The sequence below is a fragment of the Anolis carolinensis genome, unplaced genomic scaffold (assembly GCF_035594765.1).
Source record: "Anolis carolinensis isolate JA03-04 unplaced genomic scaffold, rAnoCar3.1.pri scaffold_27, whole genome shotgun sequence".
In the NCBI taxonomy this organism is placed as follows: domain Eukaryota; kingdom Metazoa; phylum Chordata; class Lepidosauria; order Squamata; family Dactyloidae; genus Anolis; species Anolis carolinensis.
Window position 1 is genome coordinate 127,768 of NW_026943836.1, and position 19,733 is coordinate 147,500.

At 44.0% G+C, this 19,733-nt stretch overlaps 1 protein-coding gene across 1 annotated transcript in view; it reads left to right on the forward strand.

The window, feature by feature from the left end:
• Positions 1–158: 158 nt before the first annotated feature.
• snx17 (sorting nexin 17) overlaps positions 159–19,733 on the forward strand; it is a 38,396-nt gene continuing 18,821 nt past the window's right edge. The window contains exons 1-11 of the mRNA XM_062966705.1: positions 159–387; positions 560–634; positions 2,460–2,577; positions 2,692–2,756; positions 2,849–2,959; positions 8,495–8,585; positions 8,725–8,812; positions 10,811–10,880; positions 11,009–11,101; positions 16,001–16,204; positions 16,309–16,446. Coding sequence (XP_062822775.1) covers positions 307–387; positions 560–634; positions 2,460–2,577; positions 2,692–2,756; positions 2,849–2,959; positions 8,495–8,585; positions 8,725–8,812; positions 10,811–10,880; positions 11,009–11,101; positions 16,001–16,204; positions 16,309–16,446 — 1,134 coding nt within the window. The 5' untranslated portion in view covers positions 159–306. The remainder of the gene's footprint in view (positions 388–559; positions 635–2,459; positions 2,578–2,691; positions 2,757–2,848; positions 2,960–8,494; positions 8,586–8,724; positions 8,813–10,810; positions 10,881–11,008; positions 11,102–16,000; positions 16,205–16,308; positions 16,447–19,733) is intronic.

Genomic DNA, 19,733 nt, shown 5'->3' on the forward strand with positions numbered 1-19,733 from the left:
AGTAATAACAATGGTGATTCCCCTGAGCGGCGCTAGGCGGCGCTCGACTTCCTCGTTCCTTCCCTCTCTCCCCCTGCGGCGCTCTTGGTCTGCCCCGCGCCCATTGGCCGGCGGCGGAGGCGGGCGAGACCATTTCCCGGGGGAGGGGTTTCCTCCTCCCCCTCCCCTCCCGCCCAGAGGCTCCGCCCTCCAACTCGCAAGATGGCGGCCGCGGCCCGGGACGCAGCTTCCGGAGGGGAACGCAGGTAGCGGGAGAAGGCGAAGGAAGCCGGAGAGGACGGGGCTGAAGGAAGGCAGGCGGCGGCCATGCACTTCTCCATCCCGGAGACCGAGACCCGAGGAGGAGGCGGCGGCGGCGGCGGGGAAGGCGGCAACTCGGCCTACGTGGTGCGTCTGCGCCCGCCTGGCCCTCTGCCGGGAGGGATCGGGTGGTGCCTGCCGGTTGGGCGGAAGGGGGCGGGGCCGGGGGTCTCTCCTCTGGGGTGAGGGAATCATAACAAGGCGCTGAGCACCGGAAGTGGCCCCTCCCCTTCTCTCTCTCCCCCCCCCCCCCTTCCAGGCCTACAACATCCACGTCAACGGGGTCCTGCACTGCCAGGTGCGCTACAGCCAGCTGCTCGGCCTCCATGAGCAGGTCAGTGTAGGCCTGAGGGGCCTCTGTCGGGAGGGATCGCGTGGGGGTCTTCTGACTCTACTGGAATCCCTGCAATGTGGTTTGCGGGGTGTTCTGGCAGCACTTTCTCCTGACGTTTCGCCGGCACCTCAGGCCCTTTCCTTCCCCCCCCCCCAGCCGCCAGCCTGTTCCGGCAGCACTTTCTCCTGACGTTTTGCCTGCACTTTGGACCCTTTCCTTTCCCCCCCCCTCAACCACCAACATATTCTGGCAGCACTTTCTCCTGACATTTCACCCACACCTTAGGTCCTTCCCTTTTTCCTCTTCGGCCACCAACATATTCTGGCAGCACTTTCTCCTGACGTTTCACCTGCACTTTGGATCCCTTCCTTTCCCCCCCTCAACCACCAACGTATTCTGGCAACACTTTCTCCTGTCATTCCCCTGCACCTCAGGCCCTTCCCTTTTCCCATAAGCCTCCAACATATTCTGGCAGCACTTTCTCCTGATGTTCTGCCTGCTCCTCTGGACGTTCCCTTTTCCCATCAGCCTCCAACATATTCTGGCAGCACTTTCTCCTGACGTTTCACCAGCACTTTGGATCCTTTTCCCCCCTCAAGCACCAACGTATTCTGGCAGCACTTTCTCCTGACATTTCACCTGCACTTTGGACCCTTTCCTTTTTCCCCCTCAACCACCAACGTATTCTGGCAGCACTTTCTCCTGACGTTCTGCCTACTCCTCAGACCCTTCCCTTTTCCCATCAGCCTCCAACATATTCTGGCAGCACTTTCTCCTGATGTTCTGCCTGCTCCTCTGGACGTTCCCTTTTCCCATCAGCCTCCAACATATTCTGGCAGCACTTTCTCCTGACGTTTCACCTGCACTTTGGATCCTTTTCCCCCCTCAAGCACCAACGTATTCTGGCAGCACTTTCTCCTGATGTTTCACCTGCACCTCAGGCCCTTTCCTTTTCCCATTCAGCCTCCAACATATTCTGGCAGCACTTTCTCCTGACGTTTCACCTGCACTTTGGATCCTTTCCCCCCCTCAAGCACCAACGTATTCTGGCAGCACTTTCTCCTGATGTTTCACCTGCACCTCAGGCCCTTTCCTTTTCCCATTCAGCCGCTAACATATTCTGGCAGCATTTTCTCCCGACATTTCACCTGCACCTTAGGACCTTCCCTTTTTTACCCCTCAACCACCAACGTATTTTGGCAGCACTTTCTCCTGATGTTCTGCCTGCACCTCAGGCCCCTTTCTTTTCCCCCCTCAACCACCATCATTTTTCGTCAGCATTTTCTCCTGACATTTCACCCGCACCTCAGGCCCTTCCCTTTTCCCATCAGCCTCCAACGTATACTGGCAGCACTTGCTCCTGCATTTTGGATCCTTTCCTTTTCCCCCCTCAACCACCAACGTGTTCTGGCAGCACTTTCTCCTGACATTCCGCCTGCACCTCAGGTCCTTTCCTTTTCCCATCAGCCTCCAACGTTTTCTGGCAGCACTTTCTCATGATGTTCTGCCTGCACCTCAGGCCCCTTTCTTTCCCCCCCTCAACTGCCATCATTTTCCGGAAGCACTTTCTCCTGACATTTCACCTGCACCTCAGGCCCTTCCCTTTTCCCACTCAGCCACTAATGTGGACTGGCAGCACTTTCTCCTGGCGTTTCGCCTGCACCTCAGGCCCTTTCCTTTTCCCCCTCAGCCGCTTAAGCGGCTGAGGGGGAAAAGGAAGGGGCCTGAGGTGCAGGCGAAACGCCAGGAGAAAGTGCTGCCGGAAACCATTGTCCGTCCAGCCCGCAAACCGGTGCCCCCGCGTCCCTCTCCCGTGTCGCCGCAGCTGCGCAAGGAGTACGGGGCGAACGTGGTGCCGGCCTTCCCGCCGAAGAAGATCTTTGCGCTGACCGCGGCCGAAGTGGAGCAGCGCCGGGAGCAGCTGGAGAAGTACATGCAGGCCGGTGAGTCTCCTTTCTGGCAGCACTTTCTCCTGGCGTTTCACCTGCCCCTTCGGTCAGGGCCGGGCAGGGTGTCCTGCTTGACCCTCTGACCGCCACGACCCTTTCCGTTCTCAGTGCGCCAGGACCCCCTCCTGGGCTCCAGCGAGATCTTCAACAGCTTCCTGCGCAAAGCCCAGCAGGTCAGGAACGGGGGGCATGACGGACGGAGAGTGGGGTGTGGCGGGGGTCCAGCTGGGAAGGACGCGACACTGTCTCTGCCCTTCCACGGTAGGAGACCCAGCAGATCCCCACCGAGGAGGTCCAGCTGGAGGTGGTGCTCTCCAACGGGCAGAAGGTCAAGGTCAACGTCCTCACCTCGGACCAGACCGAGGACGTCCTGGAGGTCAGTCTCTCCCAAAGGGATTGGTGATGGGGCGGGGGGGGGGGTGGGCACTAAAGCAAGGAGGCATCTATGTTTTTGGGAAAATATTGTTTTGAATGGGACCCTCCGTCCCCTCCCAAATTGGGGCAGGGGGCTGTGCTTTGGCCAGAAAGCCCCTCCCAAGCTGCCGAAGCAGAGACAAAGCATAGGAACATTTTACTATGTTTTACCGATTGTTTTACCGATATTGTTGATTTATTGTTGTAAATCTGTGTTTTTGTTTTGATTTTATATTGTGATGTTGGGCAAGGCCCCATGTGAGCCGCCCCGAGTCCCTTCGGGGAGATGGGGCGGGGTACAAGAATAAAATTATTATTATTATTATTATTATTATAGGAAGAATTGATCTCTCCAGCAGAGCAGAGTATATTATAACCAATGATTGATTTTATATATAGACTAGCTGTGCCCGGCCACGCGTTGCTGTGGCAAAGTGGTGGTGGTATTGGTTAAAAATTGTTGTGTAATTTTTATTTGATGTTATTTGCCTTTTTTTTAATTAATTTTATTGTAAGTTATATTTTTATTTATTATATTTTATTATTTTCTTGTATTAGTTTTAGTTATTTTCTGTTATTATAGTATTTTATTGTATTAATTTTTAGTGTTTTTAATTATTTTTTATTGGGTTGCTAGGAGACCAAGTTGGAGGAGCTTAGCCTTCTAACTGGCAGCAATTGGATAAAAGCAATTACTCCTCTCTCTCTAATTAGGACTTTATTTTTCTTTTCTTTTTGTTGTATCAACCTAGAGGCGTGGATGATGGGTTGTGTTGTCAAATTTCGAGGTTGGGGGGCCTGTAGTTTTGTTGTTTTGTGGGTTGCCGTGATGCCATCACTCTTTTATATATATAGATACACACACACACACACACACATATATGGCTCAGTGGTAGGAAGATCTGGTCTTAGCAGAAGAGTATATCATAACCAGTGAGATATCTATCTCTCTAGCTCACACACATACATACATACATATACATACTGTTAATATAATATAAATACTGTAAATAAATAAATGAATAATAGATACATACACACACACACACACACACACACATACATGAGTCCATAATAGGAAGATTAGCAGAGCACAGTATATCATAGCCAGAGATTGATTATGTATATGTATGTGTGTGTGTATGTATATATACACACACACATATGACTCTGTGGTAGGAAGATTTGGTCTCTCTAGCAGAGCAGAGACGTCATAATCAGTGATATATATTAACACATGTACATAATAATAATAATAATAAACTTTATTTATGCCCCGCCACCATCTCCCCAACGGGGACTCGGGCCGGCTTACATGGGGACATGCCCAGAACAATACAATATCACAAAATATAATAGAACAACAAATCATAGCACATTAAACAACCCAATAAAAGAAAATATACACTACATTAAAAAAGATCAAAAGAACAATAAAACCAAGGGCGGGCCACATGAACACTAGGTTAAAACTCGGGGTGAGAAAGGAAGTAGGAGTAAAAACCACAGAGGACAGGGTCATAAAGTGGCGGTGCGATCTGGAGGACAGATATTGAAGGAGAGCAGCAAAAGGGATTTATGTAGTAATTACTCTCCAAAAGCACTATATATAAAAGGGTAATGAAATTTGGCCTAGAAGTAAGCTACAAAACTACAAGTCCCAGAACCACGAAACTTGGCAACACAACGCACCATCCTGCCTGTCCCCTGGGCTTAGTGGGTTGCTAGGAGACCAAGTGAGTGGAGTTTAGCCTTCTAACTGGCAGCAGTTGGATAAAAACAATTATTCAGAGCAAAATAATAATAATAATAATGACTTTGATAATACACATTGCTTCACTCCCTTCTCAGCTTCCTTTCTGGAGGAATCCTTTGTTGGGATCCTTGGCCCAGATCTTTTGATCCAACTCATGATTTTAACATTATTTTGTATATTGACCTTTTATGACTGTTTTATCCATGTTGATGTTTTACTGTTGGCTGATTTGTTTATTGTTTTTGTTTTGATTTTGTGATGTTGCGTCCGGGCATAGCCCCATGTAAACCACCCCGAGTCCCTTTGGGGAGATGGAGCGGGGTATAAGAATAAAGTTATTATTATTATTATTATTATTATTATTATTATTATTATTATTATTATTATTAATATTGGGAGGTGTTAGCTGGCCCTGATTGTTTCCTTTCTGGCATTCCCAATTTCCCTGCTTTCAGAGTGTTGCTCTTTATTTACTGTCCTGGTTTTAGAGATTATATTGTTCTGTATTATTCTACCATAGTAATTATTTCATATTACAGTAGAATCTCACTTATCCAACATTCGCTTATCCAATGTTCTGGATTATCCAATGCAGTCTGCCTTTTAGTAGTCAATGTTTTAAATTCATTGTGATATTTTGGTGGTAAAATTGTAAATACAGTAATTACTACATAGCATTACTGCGAATTGAACTCCTTTTTCTGTGAAATTTGTTGTATAACATGATGTTTTGGTTCTTAATTTGTAAAATCATAACCTAATTTGATGTTTAATAGGCTTTTCCTTAATCCCTCCTTATTATCCAAGATATTCGCTTATCCAAAGTTCTGCCGGGGTGTTTATGTTATGTAGAAGGGGCCTCATATAATCCAGTTCTAAGCAGATAATATAAGATTATAAATATACAGTAGAGTCTCACTTATCCGAGACTCTACTGTATATTTATAATCTTATATTATCTGCTTAGAACTGGATTATATGAGGCCCCTTCTTCACAGCTGTATAAAATGCACACTGAAGTGGATTATATGGCAGTGTGGAGTCAAGATAATCCAGTGCAAAGCAGATAATATAAGATTATAAATGGGTTATATAGCTGTGTGGAAGGGCCTTGAGTCTACACTGCCATATAATCCAGTTCAAATCTGATAATCTGTATCTTATAGGCAGTGTGGAAGAGGCCTGAGGCCTAACTGTGCCTGTCCCCTGGGCTGAGTGGGTTGCTAGGAGACCAAGTGGGCAGAGTTTAGCCTTCTAACTGGCAGCAATTGGATAAAAAACAATTATTCTTCTCCCTCTAATTAGGACTTTATTTTTCTTTTCTTTTTGTTGTATGAATGCAGAGGCATGGATGAGGGGTTGTGTTGCCAAGTTTAGTGTTTCTGGGATGTGTAGGTTTGTTGTTTTGTCCTAGGCCGATTTTTTTAATCCATATATATATATATATATATATATATATATATATATATATATATACACACACACACACACACACACACACACACACACACACATATACATATATAGGTAAAGGTTTTCCTTGGACAGTAAGCCTAGTCGTGTCCGATTCTGGGGGTTGGTGCTCATCTCCATTTCTAAGCCGAAGAGCCGGTGTTGTCCGTAGACACCTCCAAGATCATGTGGCCGCTGGCATGACTGCATGGAGTGCCTATATATATATATATATATATATATATATATATATATATACACACACACACACACATACACTAGCTGTGCCCGGCCACGCGTTGCTGTGGCGTATGGGAATTCTTTGTTAGGTAGGTGGAATAACAGTGAATAGCTTTGTAGCCTGAAAGCCTGGCCATTTTCTTATGTGAATCCTTGTTTGGTGAGGTGGAATAGAAAGGAATAGGCTTGTTGCTTGGAAGGTTAGGTAGTTGCCTTTTAGGGGAATGTTTTTTTGGGGTGGTAGAATTGTAATGAATAGCCTCGGTGGTTCAAAGCCTGGGTGCTTGCTACCTAGAGGAAATCTTTAGTTGGTCAGCTTCAGAGTAGTATCACTGTTTCAAAGCCTGGTCGCCTTTTACGAAGGTGAATCTTTTATTGGTGTGGTTGAATTGCACTGAATATCCTTGCAGCTCCAATGTCTGGCTGTATTTATTATTTTGTATTTTATATATATATTACAAAATATAGAAAGCCTGGCACATTGCCTGTTGTGGGTTTTGGCCTTTTTTGGTGTTGTGATTGTGTTTTTTGTGTGATTGTGTTGTATCTTACTGGAGGCAGGGATGATGGATTATGTTGCCAATTTTAGAGTTTGGGGGGTGTTGGGTTTTGTTGTTTTGTGAGTCGCCGTGATGCCAAAAGCCTTTTATATATATAGATATATACACACACACACGTGTGTGTGCACACATACATTCACACACTCATATCCCCCCCCCCCACACACACACACACAGTTTCCATGGTAGGATACATGGGAAAAAAACAGAGTAAAAGCGTGTTTCTATTGTTGCAGGGAATACACCTGAAATAAAAGAGTAAATCAGTGATGGATCTTTGGCAGGAGATTCCCTCAGGCTGGCTCTCCTTTGTGCCTGTGTATCCTGAGTCAGGAGAGGCCTCACGGGCTCCCTTCTCAAACAATAGGATAATCAAACAGTAAAGGAAGACAGGGTTGTTGTGTGTCTTTCGGGCTGTGTGGCCATGTTCCAGAAGCATTCTCTCCTGACGTTTCGCCCACATCTATGGCAGGCATCCTCAGAGGTTGTGAGGTATGGAGAAAACTAAGCAAAGAGGTAAATATATATCTGTGGAAAGTCTAGGGTGAGAGAGGTCAGTGTGAATGTGTGTAGTTAATCACTTTAATTAGCATTGAAAAGCTTATCTGCTGTCCTCTTCCTGCCTCTGGGGCATCCTTTGTTTAGAGTCGTTAACTGCCCTAGGTTGATTCATGTCTGGAAATCCTCTGTTTTCAGAGTATTGCTTTTTATTTACTGTTCTGATTTTTGAGTTTTTTAATACTGGTAGCCAGATTTTGTTCATTTTCATGGTTTCTTCCTTTCTGTTGAAGTTGTCCACATGCTTGTGGATTTCAATGGCTTCTCTGTGTAGTCTGACATGATAGTTGTTGGAACTATAGTTGTTGGAATGGTCCAGCATTTTTGTGTTCTCAAATAGTATTCTGTGTCCAGGCTGGTTCATCAAATGCTCTGCTATGGCTGATTTCTCTGGTTGAATTAGTCTGCAGTGCCTTTCATGTTCTTTGACTCTTGTTTGGGCAATGCTGCGTTTGGTGGTCCCTATGTAGACTTGTCCACAGCTGCATGGTATCCGGTAGACTCCTGCAGAAGAGAGAGGATCCCTCTTGTCCTTCGCTGACCGTAGCATTTGTTGGATTTTCTTTGTGGGTCTGTAGATAGTTTGTAGGTTGTGCTTCTTCATCAGCTTCCCTATGCGGTCAGTAGTTCCCTTGATGTATGGTAAGAACACCTTTCCTCTGGGTGGATCTTTGTCTTGACTCTCATGGCTTGTTCTTGGCCTTGCAGCTCTTCTGATGTCTGTGGTGGACAACACAGTAAAGGAAGAGTTTTGGGAAGAAGGGAGAAGTGGCCTTTCCAAGCAGGGAGGAAGCAAAGCACCGTGGATGAAAAACTAGGCAGCAGGCCTGCATCACAGGGCTCCCTTTCCCTCCAAATGCTCTTTCTGTACACAAGTGTGGGGCTTCTTCTTCTCCAACAACTGACCCTTTCCCCTCTGCCTTCCTTCCAGGCCGTGGCTGCAAAGCTGGACTTGCCAGAGGACCTGATCGGCTACTTCCACCTCTTCCTGGTGCGAGAGGCCAAGGACGGGGCCTTTTCCTGTGAGTCTCCCCTTTGAGCCAGGCTTCTCCGGGAACACACCGGAAGGAACCCCAGCGATCCGGGAACGTTGGGCGGATGTTGGGCAGTCTGCGGGCGTCGTGCGGGGGTGTGAAGCCTCTGAACCGCTTTCTCTTCCAGTCATCCGGAAGCTGCAAGAGTTCGAGCTGCCTTTTGTGTCGGTCAGCAGCCTTCGCAGCCCCGAGTTCAAGATCCTTCTGCGCAAGAGGTGAGTGAGTGAGGAGGGGGCTGCAGGGCCCCACCAGATCAATTTATTGGCCCCCAAGGAACTGGGAAATTGATACTTCTGTTCAATGTTTTGTTTTATGTCTGATATATTAGGTTGTGTTTTTTATTTAATTTTAGTTAAGGCATAATTTGTTTTTATACGCTGGGTTGTCAGTTTTTGTTATTATGGGTGTATTGTTGTGTTTGGGCATTGGATGTTTACCTTTTATGTTTGTCTCTCCGGGGAGACAGGGCAGAATATAATTAAATGATTATTCTTAATGTTATTGTTGTATCAAGCGAGGGGGCCGGGCTGTGTCACAGGCTGGTGAGCAGCCTGCTGCAATAAATCACTCTGACCATGCGGTCATGAGTTTGAAGGCAGCCCATGGCGGGGTGACCACCCGTCAATTGAACAAAAAAAAAAAGCCCCTGCTCGTTGCTGACTTAGCAACCCGAATGATAGTTGCATCTTTCAAGTAGGAAATAAGGTACCACTTACAAAGTGGGGAGGCAAATTTAACTAATTTATGACGTTGAGGCTTAAGTTCCAATGGATCATTTGGGCCACATAGTTGTGCCTCTGTTTGTAGTCTGTCTGTGCGGTTTTCATACAGCAGCTGAGGATATGATCCATGGTTTTGTTGGTTTCCTTGCACAGTCTGTATTTTGGGTCATCAGCTGATTTTTCAATCTTGGCCTTAATGGCCTTTGTCCTGATGTCTTGCTCCTGGGCTGCAAGGATCAGGCCTTCTGTCTCCTTCTTCAGGGTCCCATTCGTGAGCCAGAGCCAGGTCTTCTATTATTATTATTAATATTATTATTATTAATTGCCTTTGTCCTGATGTCTTGCTCCTGGGCTGCAAGGATCAGGCCTTCTGTCTCCTTGTTCAGGGTCCCATTCGTGAGCCAGAGCCAGGTCTTCTCCTTATCAGCTTTTCCTTCAATTTTGTCAAGAAACTTTCCATGCAATGTTTTGTTGTGCCAGCTGTCAGCTCTAATTTGTAGTGCGGTTTTCTTGTACTGACTCTTTGTCTGCTGTGCTTTGAGGAGTTTCTGATTTTTGACTTCAATCCAAGCAGGTTCTTCACTTTGCTTGACATATTCTGCCAGGGCATGTTCTTCTTCTTTGACTGCTTGTTTTACTTGCAAGAGTCCTCTGCCCCCTGATCTTCGAGGCAGATACAGCCGGTCAACATCACTGCGAGGGTGCAGTGAAGGATGAATGGTCATGAGTTTTCTTGTTTTTCTGTCCAAATTGTCCAGTTCCGCCTGTGTCCAATTTATAATGCCAGCAGTATATCTTATGACAGGTATGGCCCAGGTGTTTATGGCCTTGATGGTGTTGCCTCCATTGAGCTTGCTTTTGAGAATTTTTCTGACCCTTTGTGTGTATTCTTTGCTGACCACCGTTTTCACATGTTCATGCTTGATGTTGTCCAGCTGTAATATGCCCAGATATTTATAGGCCTCTGGCTGGTGACACCTTATTGTTTGGCCATTGGGCATATTTATGCCCTCACTTTCAATGATTTTTCCCTTCTTCAATGCCACTGTCGAACATTTGTCCAAACCAAATTCCATGTTGATATCAGTGCTAAAAATTCGGACAGTGTTGGTCAGAGACTGGATTTCAGTTTCTGTTTTCCCATACAGCTTCAGGTCATCCATGTATATCAGATGCGAAATTTTGTGAGAATTCTTAGATGTTTGATAGCTGAGATTTGTTTTTTGTAAGATTGTTGACAGAGGGATCATGGGTTATTATTAATAATGTTATTATTAATATAACTATTGTTATTGTTGTTGTTATTATTGTTGTTGTTGTTGTTGTTGTTATTGGGATGCCCAACTAACCAAGTGCCTTGCCTTCCTTCCCTTCTCTTTTCTTCCTTCCTTCCTTCCTTCCTTCCTTCCTTCCTTCCTTCCTTCCTTCCTTCCCTTCTCTTTTCTTCCTTCCTTCCTTCCTTCCTTCCTTCCTCTGTGTCTCTCTGTCCAGCTACTGGGACTCGGCCTACGATGACGACGTGATGGAGCAGCGCGTGGGGCTCAATCTGCTGTATGCCCAAGTGAGTGGGGAGGGGCCTAAGTGAGGGAGGGCGGGCCCTTGTTGAATGGAGATGGGCTTTTGAGGAGGGGGCCACGGTGCCCCCTCCCACCTCCCGTGCAACCCTGCCCTGCCCCCCCTCCTTTGCAGACCGTGGCGGACATTGAGCGAGGCTGGATCCTGGCCAACAAGGAGCAACACCGGCAGCTGAAGTCCCTGCAGGAGAAGGTCTCCAAGAAGGAGGTGAGGGCCGGGGAGGGGGTTGCCCACCTGGGCCCCCTCTCAGCGTCACATTAAAACCATGTAGAGATTTGATAAATGTGGATTTATGTGGGTATGCATGAATGAATGGAGCCCTCGGTGGCGCAGTGGATTAAACCGCTGAGCTGCTGAACTTGCTGACCAAAAGGTCGATGGTTCAAATCTTGCCTTCCCTCTGTTACCCCCAGTTTCTGCCAAGTTAGCAGCTTGAAAACATGCAAATGTGAGTAGATCAATAGGTATCGCTCCGGCGGGAAGGTAACGGCTCTCTAGGCAGTCATGCCAGTGGCCACATGACCTTGGAGGTGTCTATGGATAAGGCCGGCTCTTTGGCTTAGAAATGGAGATGAGCACCAACTCCCAGAGTGTGAGTAGATCAATAGGTACCACTCCGGCGGGAAGGTAACGGCTCTCTAGGCAGTCATGCCAGTGGCCACATGACCTTGGAGGTGTCTATGGACAACGCCGGCTCTTCGGCTTAGAAATGGAGATCAGCACCAACCCCCAGAAGTCGGACATGACTGGACTTAATGTCAAGGGGAAAACCTTTACCTTTGTTATGAATGAATTATATGAAAGATGAATGAACGACAGCTAATAATTTTGGAGACACCATCCTAATATATTGAGGCCTGGAAAACAACTACATTCATGGACTGTAATTAAAAGTGGCTGAACTGCTGACATTGATGAACTGTGACAAATGATTAACTGTTGCCATTGCTGAACTTTTGGTGAAAAGCAGCGTGTTTACATCATCAAAGAGAATAGCTCTTGAAAGTTAAGGAAATGTTTACAGAATTTCCTTAACTCAAAGATCCAACACCAGTCAAGCAGAGGCAACATCTGCCAGGAAACTGAGGTGGAGTCAGGATGTTTCAGGATATTAGACGTCTGTCACTCATTTACAACTCTGGGACAACAGTAGCAAAATATCTATATATATAAAAGAGTGATGGCATCACGGCGACCCACAAAACAACAAAACTACAGGCCCCCCAACCTCGAAATTTGACAACACAACCCATCATCCACGCCTCTAGGTTGATACAACAAAAAGAAAAGAAAAATAAAGTCCTAATTTGAGAGAGAGGAATAATTGCTTTTATCCAATTGCTGCCAGTTAGAAGGCTAAACTCCTCCAACTTGGTCTCCTAGCAACCCAATAAAAAATAATAAAAAACACTAAAAATAATTAAAAACACTAAAAAATTAATACAATAAAATACTATAATAACAGAAAATAACTAAAAATAATACAAAAAATAATAAAATATAATAAATAAAAAGATAACTTACAATAATAATAATTTAAAAATACAAATACCGTCAAATAAAAATTACACAACAATTTTTAACCAATACCACCACCACTTTACCACAGCAACGCGTGGCCGGGCACAGCTAGTTGCTATATAAGAGACCTTATTACAATCCAAGAAGTGTGGCAGACAGCGGTGCTGTTCACCCGCAATGCTCTGCTCCTTGGGAAGGAGAAAGAAGATGTATTTGGGGAGGGTCATCTGCAATGGACAGCAGAATTCTGGACATTATTTGCCTCCGTTTCTCAAGGGAAGAGAACAGTGTGCGTTTTGGAGTCATGTTCTTTTTGGCATTTTGAAGTTGGCAGGCTGCATGGAAAGTAGGGTCTGGCCTAAGCAGGTGCTTCTCCAAAGAGGGAGAAAAGGATATAGTAATATTTGGATGTATGCATGAGGATGAATGAATGTTTATATGTGGCAAGTGAATGAATGCTGAGTAAAAATGGGATTTCCCTTTGTTTGTTAATTAGCCAATGTAACTGTAGGTTCTTTATGTATCCCATGTAGTTATATGGAATGTCTGTCTAAATGTTGTTTACATTTAGGGCCGGGCTGTGGCGCAGGCTGGTGAGCAGCCTACTGCAATAAATCACTCTGACCATGAGGTCATGAGTTTGAGGCCAGCCCGTGGCGGAGTAAGCACCCGTCAATTAAAAAATGAAAAATAGCCCCTGCTCGTTGCTGACCTAGCAACCCAAAAGATAGTTGCATCTATCAAGTAGGAAATAAGGTACCACTTATAAAAGTGGGGAAGCAAATTTAACTAAATTACGACGTTGGAATGAGGAAGTGCCGTCAGAGTGGATGATGAAGCAGCTGCTCCCCCCTGTGGCCAGAATTTAATATCCCCTCAGGAGAAGGTTAAATTGCCTCTGTGTCTGTCTCTGTCTTGGTTCTGTGTGTATATAGGCATTGAATGTTTGCCCTATACGTATATACAGTAGAGTCTCACTTATCCAACATAAACGGGCCCGCAGAATGTTGGATAAGTGAATATGTTGGATAATAAGGAGGCATTAAGGAAAAGCCTATTAAACATCAAATTAGGTCATGATTTTACAAATGAAGCACCAAAACATCATGTTAGACAACAAATTTGGCAGAAAAAGTAGTTCAATACGCAGTAATGCTATGTAGTAATTACTGTATTTATGAATTTAGCACCAAAATATCACGATATGTTGAAAACATTGACTACAAAAATGTGTTGGATAATCCAGAACGTTGGATAAGCGAGTGTTGGATAAGTGAGACTCTACTGTATATATAACAAGGTCTAGTGAATGAAAGGACATTACCTCGGTGCATGGTCATGTTTTATTATTGTATATTGGTTTTTATGATGTTTTATTGATGATTTTTATTTATGATTTTTATGATGATTTATTGGTTTTTATGATGTTTTATTGATGATTTTTATTTATGATGTTTTATGATGATTTATTGGTTTTTATGATGTTTTACGTGTTTTTAGTTTTTAATGCCTTTTGTATTGTATTGTTGATGTGATGGCACTGTGTTGCCAATTTGTAAGCCGCCCTGAGTCCCCCAGGGGAGAAGGGCGGGGCAGAAATACCGGAAATAAAATGAAACAAATAAATGTGATCCACCCTGAGTCCCTTTTGGGGTGAGAAAGAAGGGCGGAATATAAATACTGTAAATAAATAAATACCAGGCATGGGCAAACTTAAGGCCCGGGGGTGGATGTGGCTCAGCTCAGGCCCTCTCACTTTGCCCATCCTCTTGAGATAATCTCACACTGAGATTGCAATAAAAAGAACCTTTGTTTGGTTGGTTTCCCCTGACGTTAAGTCCAGTCGTGTCCGACTCTGGGTGTTGGTGCTCATCTCCATTTCTAAGCCCAAGAGCCGGTGTTGTCCGTAGACACCTCCAAGGTTAATGTGGCCACTGGCATGACCGCATGGAGCACCGTTTCACATTGGCATGTTTTCGAACTGCTAGGTTGGCAGGAGCTGGGGCTAACAGCGGTTCTTCTCTCGAAGTACAAGGCCAAGTTTTTCATGTGAGTAAATGTCCTGTTCTTTATTACATATGAGTAGACTCCAGTTCTCATATAACTTGACTCAAACCTGCAACCGGTTTCGACTCACAGGAGTTGAACCTTTGTTGATTATAGAAGTAAGTAAAGTGCCTGAATATAGGGTTGTTGTATGTCTTTCGGGCTGTGTGGCCATGTTCCAGAAGCATTCTCTCCTGACGTTTTGCCCACATCTATGGCAGGCATCCGATGCCTGCCATAGATGTGGGCGAAACGTCAGGAGAGAATGCTTCTGGAACATGGCCACACAGCCCGAAAGACATACAACAACCCTGTGATCCCGGCCATGAAAGCCTTCGACAACACAATGCCTGAATATACTTTTTTGTAAACTTTTTTGTAAACTTTCTGTACAAATTATTTAATTGCATGTACAGTAGAGTCTCACTTATCCAACATGAACGGGCCAGCAGAATGTTGGATAAGCGAATATGTTGGATAATGAGGAGGCATTAAGGAAAAGCCTATTAAACATCAAATTAGGTTATGATTTTACAAATGAAGCACCAAAACATCATGTTAGACAACAAATTTGGCAGAAAAAGTAGTTCAATACGCAGTAATGCTATGTAGTAATTACTGTATTTATGAATTTAGCACCAAAATATCACGATGTATTGAAAACATTGACGACAAAAATGCGTTGGATAATCCAGAACGTTGGATAAGTGAGTGTTGGATAAGTGAGACTCTACTGTATGTATTTATGATATGTATTATTTGTAGACCCAACCGCCTGATGAAGACTCCTGTGAGTCGAAACCGGTTGCAGGTTTGAGTCAAGTTATATGAGAACTGGATTCTAGTCATACGTAATAAAGAACAGGACATTTACTCACATGCAAAACTTGGCCTTGTACTTCGAGAGAAGGAACCGCTGGTTTCTACTTCTATGTGATTGGAACAGTCCTGTTTTTTTGGATATATGTTATCTATATATATAAAAGAGTGATGGCATCACGGCAGCGGACAAAACAACAAAAGTAAACACCCCACAACCTCGAAAATTGACAGCACAACCGCTCATCCATGCCTCTAGGTTGATACAACAAAAAGAAAAGAAAAATAAAGTCCTAATTAGAGGGAGAGGAATAATTGTTTTTATCCAATTGCTGCCAGTTAGAAGGTAAAGCTCCGCTCACTTGGTCTCCTAGCAACCCACCCAGCCCAGGGGACCCTTCACCTTAACTACCACCAATTCCTCAATACTTTATTTCCCATACAGCTAGTTGTAATATATTTCCCATTACAGCTAGTTGTAATATATACATTGAGTTTATTTGGTTATTTTCATATTACCACTAGCAGTGGATTTTGGTCTCCACAGTTTTAGGGGAACCCATTGTTCTTTTAGCCAACAGCAGGTGCTCATTCCGCTCCCGGGATTTAGAACCTGGGACCTTTTGGTCCGCAAGTTCAGCAGCTCGGCGCTTTAACCCGCTGCGCCACCAGGGCCTATTCATGACACCAGCCCCCCCCCCCCTTTTCCCTTCCTTGCAGTTCATCCGCCTGGCGCAGACCCTCAAGTACTACGGCTACCTGAAGTTCGACCCCTGCGTCACCGACTTCCCCGAAAAGGGCTGCCACGTGATCGTCGGGGCCGGGAACAGCGAGCTCAACTTCCAGGTCAAGCTGCCCAACGACCAGGTCAAGGAGGGCAGCTTCAAGGTCACGCGCATGCGCTGCTGGAGAGTCACCTCCTCCGTGAGTCCGAAGGGGGGTCGGGGGGGGGTCGGGATCCAGAGCAGAGTTGGGGGGTGGGGATGGGCTTCTGCTTGACCCCTGCTGACCGCTCACCCCCACCTCAGGTCCCCGTGCACAACGGCACACCTTCGACGCCACAAGGCCCCCCCGCAGGAGGGAAGCCGGAGGTCAAGCTGGAACTGGCCTTTGAGTACCTGATGAGCAAGGACCGCCTGCAGTGGGTCACCATCACCAGCCCCCAGGTAGGCCCCACCGCCCAGCCCTCATCTATTGATTACCGTATATACTCCAATACTCTAATGCACTTTATCTATTTATGAATTTGTTACCCATAATGTGCACCGTACACTTTGCTTATCCCCTATTGCAACCTCATTGGTTTTTAACCTGATGTTTTAATTCTGCGTTGTGTTTTTTAACCTATTGTGTATACAGTAGAATCTCGCTTATCCAACGTAAACGGGCCGGCAGAATGTTGGATAAGCGAATATGTTGGATAATAAGGAGAGATTAAGGAAAAGCCTATTAAACATTAAATTAGGTTATGATTTTACAAATTAAGCACCAAAACATCATGTTATACAACAAATTTGACAGAAAAAATAGTTCAATATGCAGTAATGCTATGTAGTAATTACTGTATTTACGAATTTAGCACCAAAATATCATGATATATTGAAAACATTGACTACAAAAATGTGTTGGATAATCCAGAACGTTGGATAAGCGAGTGTTGGATAAGTGAGACTCTACAGTATTTTTTATTGGTTTTTGTTTTTGTCCTGATGTTTTATATTTTATCATTGTTTGTATTTTGATTTTGCTGTAAGCCGCCCCGAGTCCCCTTCGGGGGAGATGGAGGCGGGATACAAATAAACTTATTATTATTATTATTATTATACTCGAAGATAAGCCAAGTTTTTCAGCCCTTATTAATGAGCTGAAAAAGCCTCCCTTGGCTTATAATTGGGTCAAGGCCGGCAACGGAGTCTGCAGGCTATTGCTTGCAATAGGTGATGTATTTCTCTCTTCTCCTCCCTTATCAGTGTGTTTCCTTTTGCAAAGCCTCCCTGCTCTTAATCAAGGGAATGTTTTGCGGAGGCGGGATACAAATAAACTTATTATTATTATTATTATTATTATTATTATTATTATTATTATTATTATTATTATTCTCGAAGATAAGCCAAGTTTTTCAGCCCTTATTAATGAGCTGAAAAAGCCTCCCTTGGCTTATAATTGGGTCAAGGCCGGCAACGGAGTCTGCAGGTTATTGCTTGCAATAGGTGATGTATTTCTCTCTTCTCCTCCCTTATCAGTGTGTTTTCTTTTGCAAAGCCTCCCTGCTCTTAATCAAGGGAATGTTTTGCAAAGAGAGACACCCTTGCAAGACAGGAAGAAGAAAAATATATATTCATTAATCTTATGAAAGCCTTTTCCCCTGAAATATTTGTTAAACTCTCCTACAGATATATAGGCATTAACCCTTTGCAAGCTTTTGCAATCTCTATGTACCTTTCTTTATATGTGTATCTATCTATATACATTATATATATATATATATATATATATATATATATATATATATATATATATATATGGCTTAAAATATTGTAGGGGAAATGCACACACACAAACATAGAGAGAGGGGTGGATTTGCAAACATTTCAGGGGGAAATGCATATGTGAAATTAGTATCTATAAATCTAGCTCTGCATTGTTTATATAAGCATTGAATATTTGCCTGTTACTATGTTGGAAGCCGGCCTGAGTCCTCATGGGGAAGATAGGGTGGGATCCAAATGAAGTTTTATTGTTATTGTTATTATTATTATTAGGTTATTGTTGATACCATATGGTTTTTGTTGCCTCTACTTTTCCACTTATAGAGCTAGTTTATTGTTTTTCTTTGAAATACGGTAAATATTCAAAAACATTTAACCTACTGATGCCTCAATCAATGAAATTTTATTGGTATTTATTTTAATTTTGAAATTTACCCTTAGCTGCTGCATTTCCCACCCTCGGCTTATACTCGAGTCAATAAGTTATCCCAGTTTTTTGTGGTAAAATTAGGTGCCTCGGCTTATATTCAGGTCGGCTTATACTCGAGTATCTACGGTAGGTTTTCTCAGCCCTTGACCCCCAGGTCTGGCCCTACAGCCTGCGTTTTGCACAAGCCCTTGCCCTGCCCTCGCGAATCTGGTCATGCCCACCATGTCCTGGTTTGCTGATTGTTGATGTATTTTTACCATGTTTTTATTCTGCTGTCTTTAATTAATTAGATTGTTTGTGTGTTATTACATTTTTAATTGTGCCTTAGCTTGTAACCTTTGTTTATTCTGGGCTTGGCCCCCATGTAAGAGGCCCAAGTCCCTTCAGGGAGAGAGATGGTGGCGGAATATTTCTTAAACATGTTGCATTTAAATCCCATCTCATCTAAAAGTTTGTATAACCCATCTTGGTTTCTTTAGGGCAGGCCTGGGCAAATTTTGGCCCTCCCTCCAGGTGTTTTGGATTTTAATTCCTAACAGCTGGTAGGTCCAAAACAAATGGAGAGCCAAAGTTTGCCCAGGCCTGCTTTGGTTATTGGTTATTGATTGTTGTTGAGTTTATGCTTTTATGATTTTTATATGTTTTTAAGTATTAATCCATTGTAATTCAGTGTATCTTACATTGTTGTATTTTGGTTCATTACTAGGCTTAGTCCCCATGTAAGCCGCCCGAGTCCCTTCGGGGAGATGGAGCAGGATATAAGAATTAAGTTATTATATTATTATTATAATATAGAAATTAAGTTATTATATTATTTATTTATTTACAGTATTTATATTCCGCCCTTCTTTCTCACCCCGAAAGGGACTCAGGGTGGATCACATGACACATATAAGGCAAACATTCAATGCCTTGACATAGAACAAAGACAAATGCAAGCTCTGAGCTGGCCTCGAACTCATAACCTCTTGGTCAGAGTGATTGGTCTCAGCTGGCTGCAGCTGGCTGCTCACCAGTTTGCGCCACAGCCCGGGCCTATTATTATTATCTATATATATAAAAGAGTGATGGAATCCTGGTGACCTACAAAACAACAAAACTAAACACCCCACAACCTCAAAAATTGACAGCACAACCCCTCAACCATGCCTCTAGGTTGATATAACAAAAAGAAAAATAAAGTCCTAATTAGAGGGAGAGGAATAATTGTTTTTATCCAATTGCTGCCAGTTAGAAGGCTAAGCTCCGCCCACTTGGTCTCCTAGCAACCCACTCAGCCCAGGGGACAGGCAAAGTTAGGTCTCACTTAGGCCTCTTCCACACTGCCTATAAAATACAGACACCACCAAACAACGCCACAGCAACGCGTGGCCGGGCACAGCTAGTCATTATATAAGAATTATTATATTATTTATTTATTTCCAACATTTATATCCCGCCCTTCTCACCCAATTCGATGCCTACACATAATTAAAACATAGCCATGAAAATCCAATTAGAACAATATAAAAATATAAAACCTATGGTTAAAAAT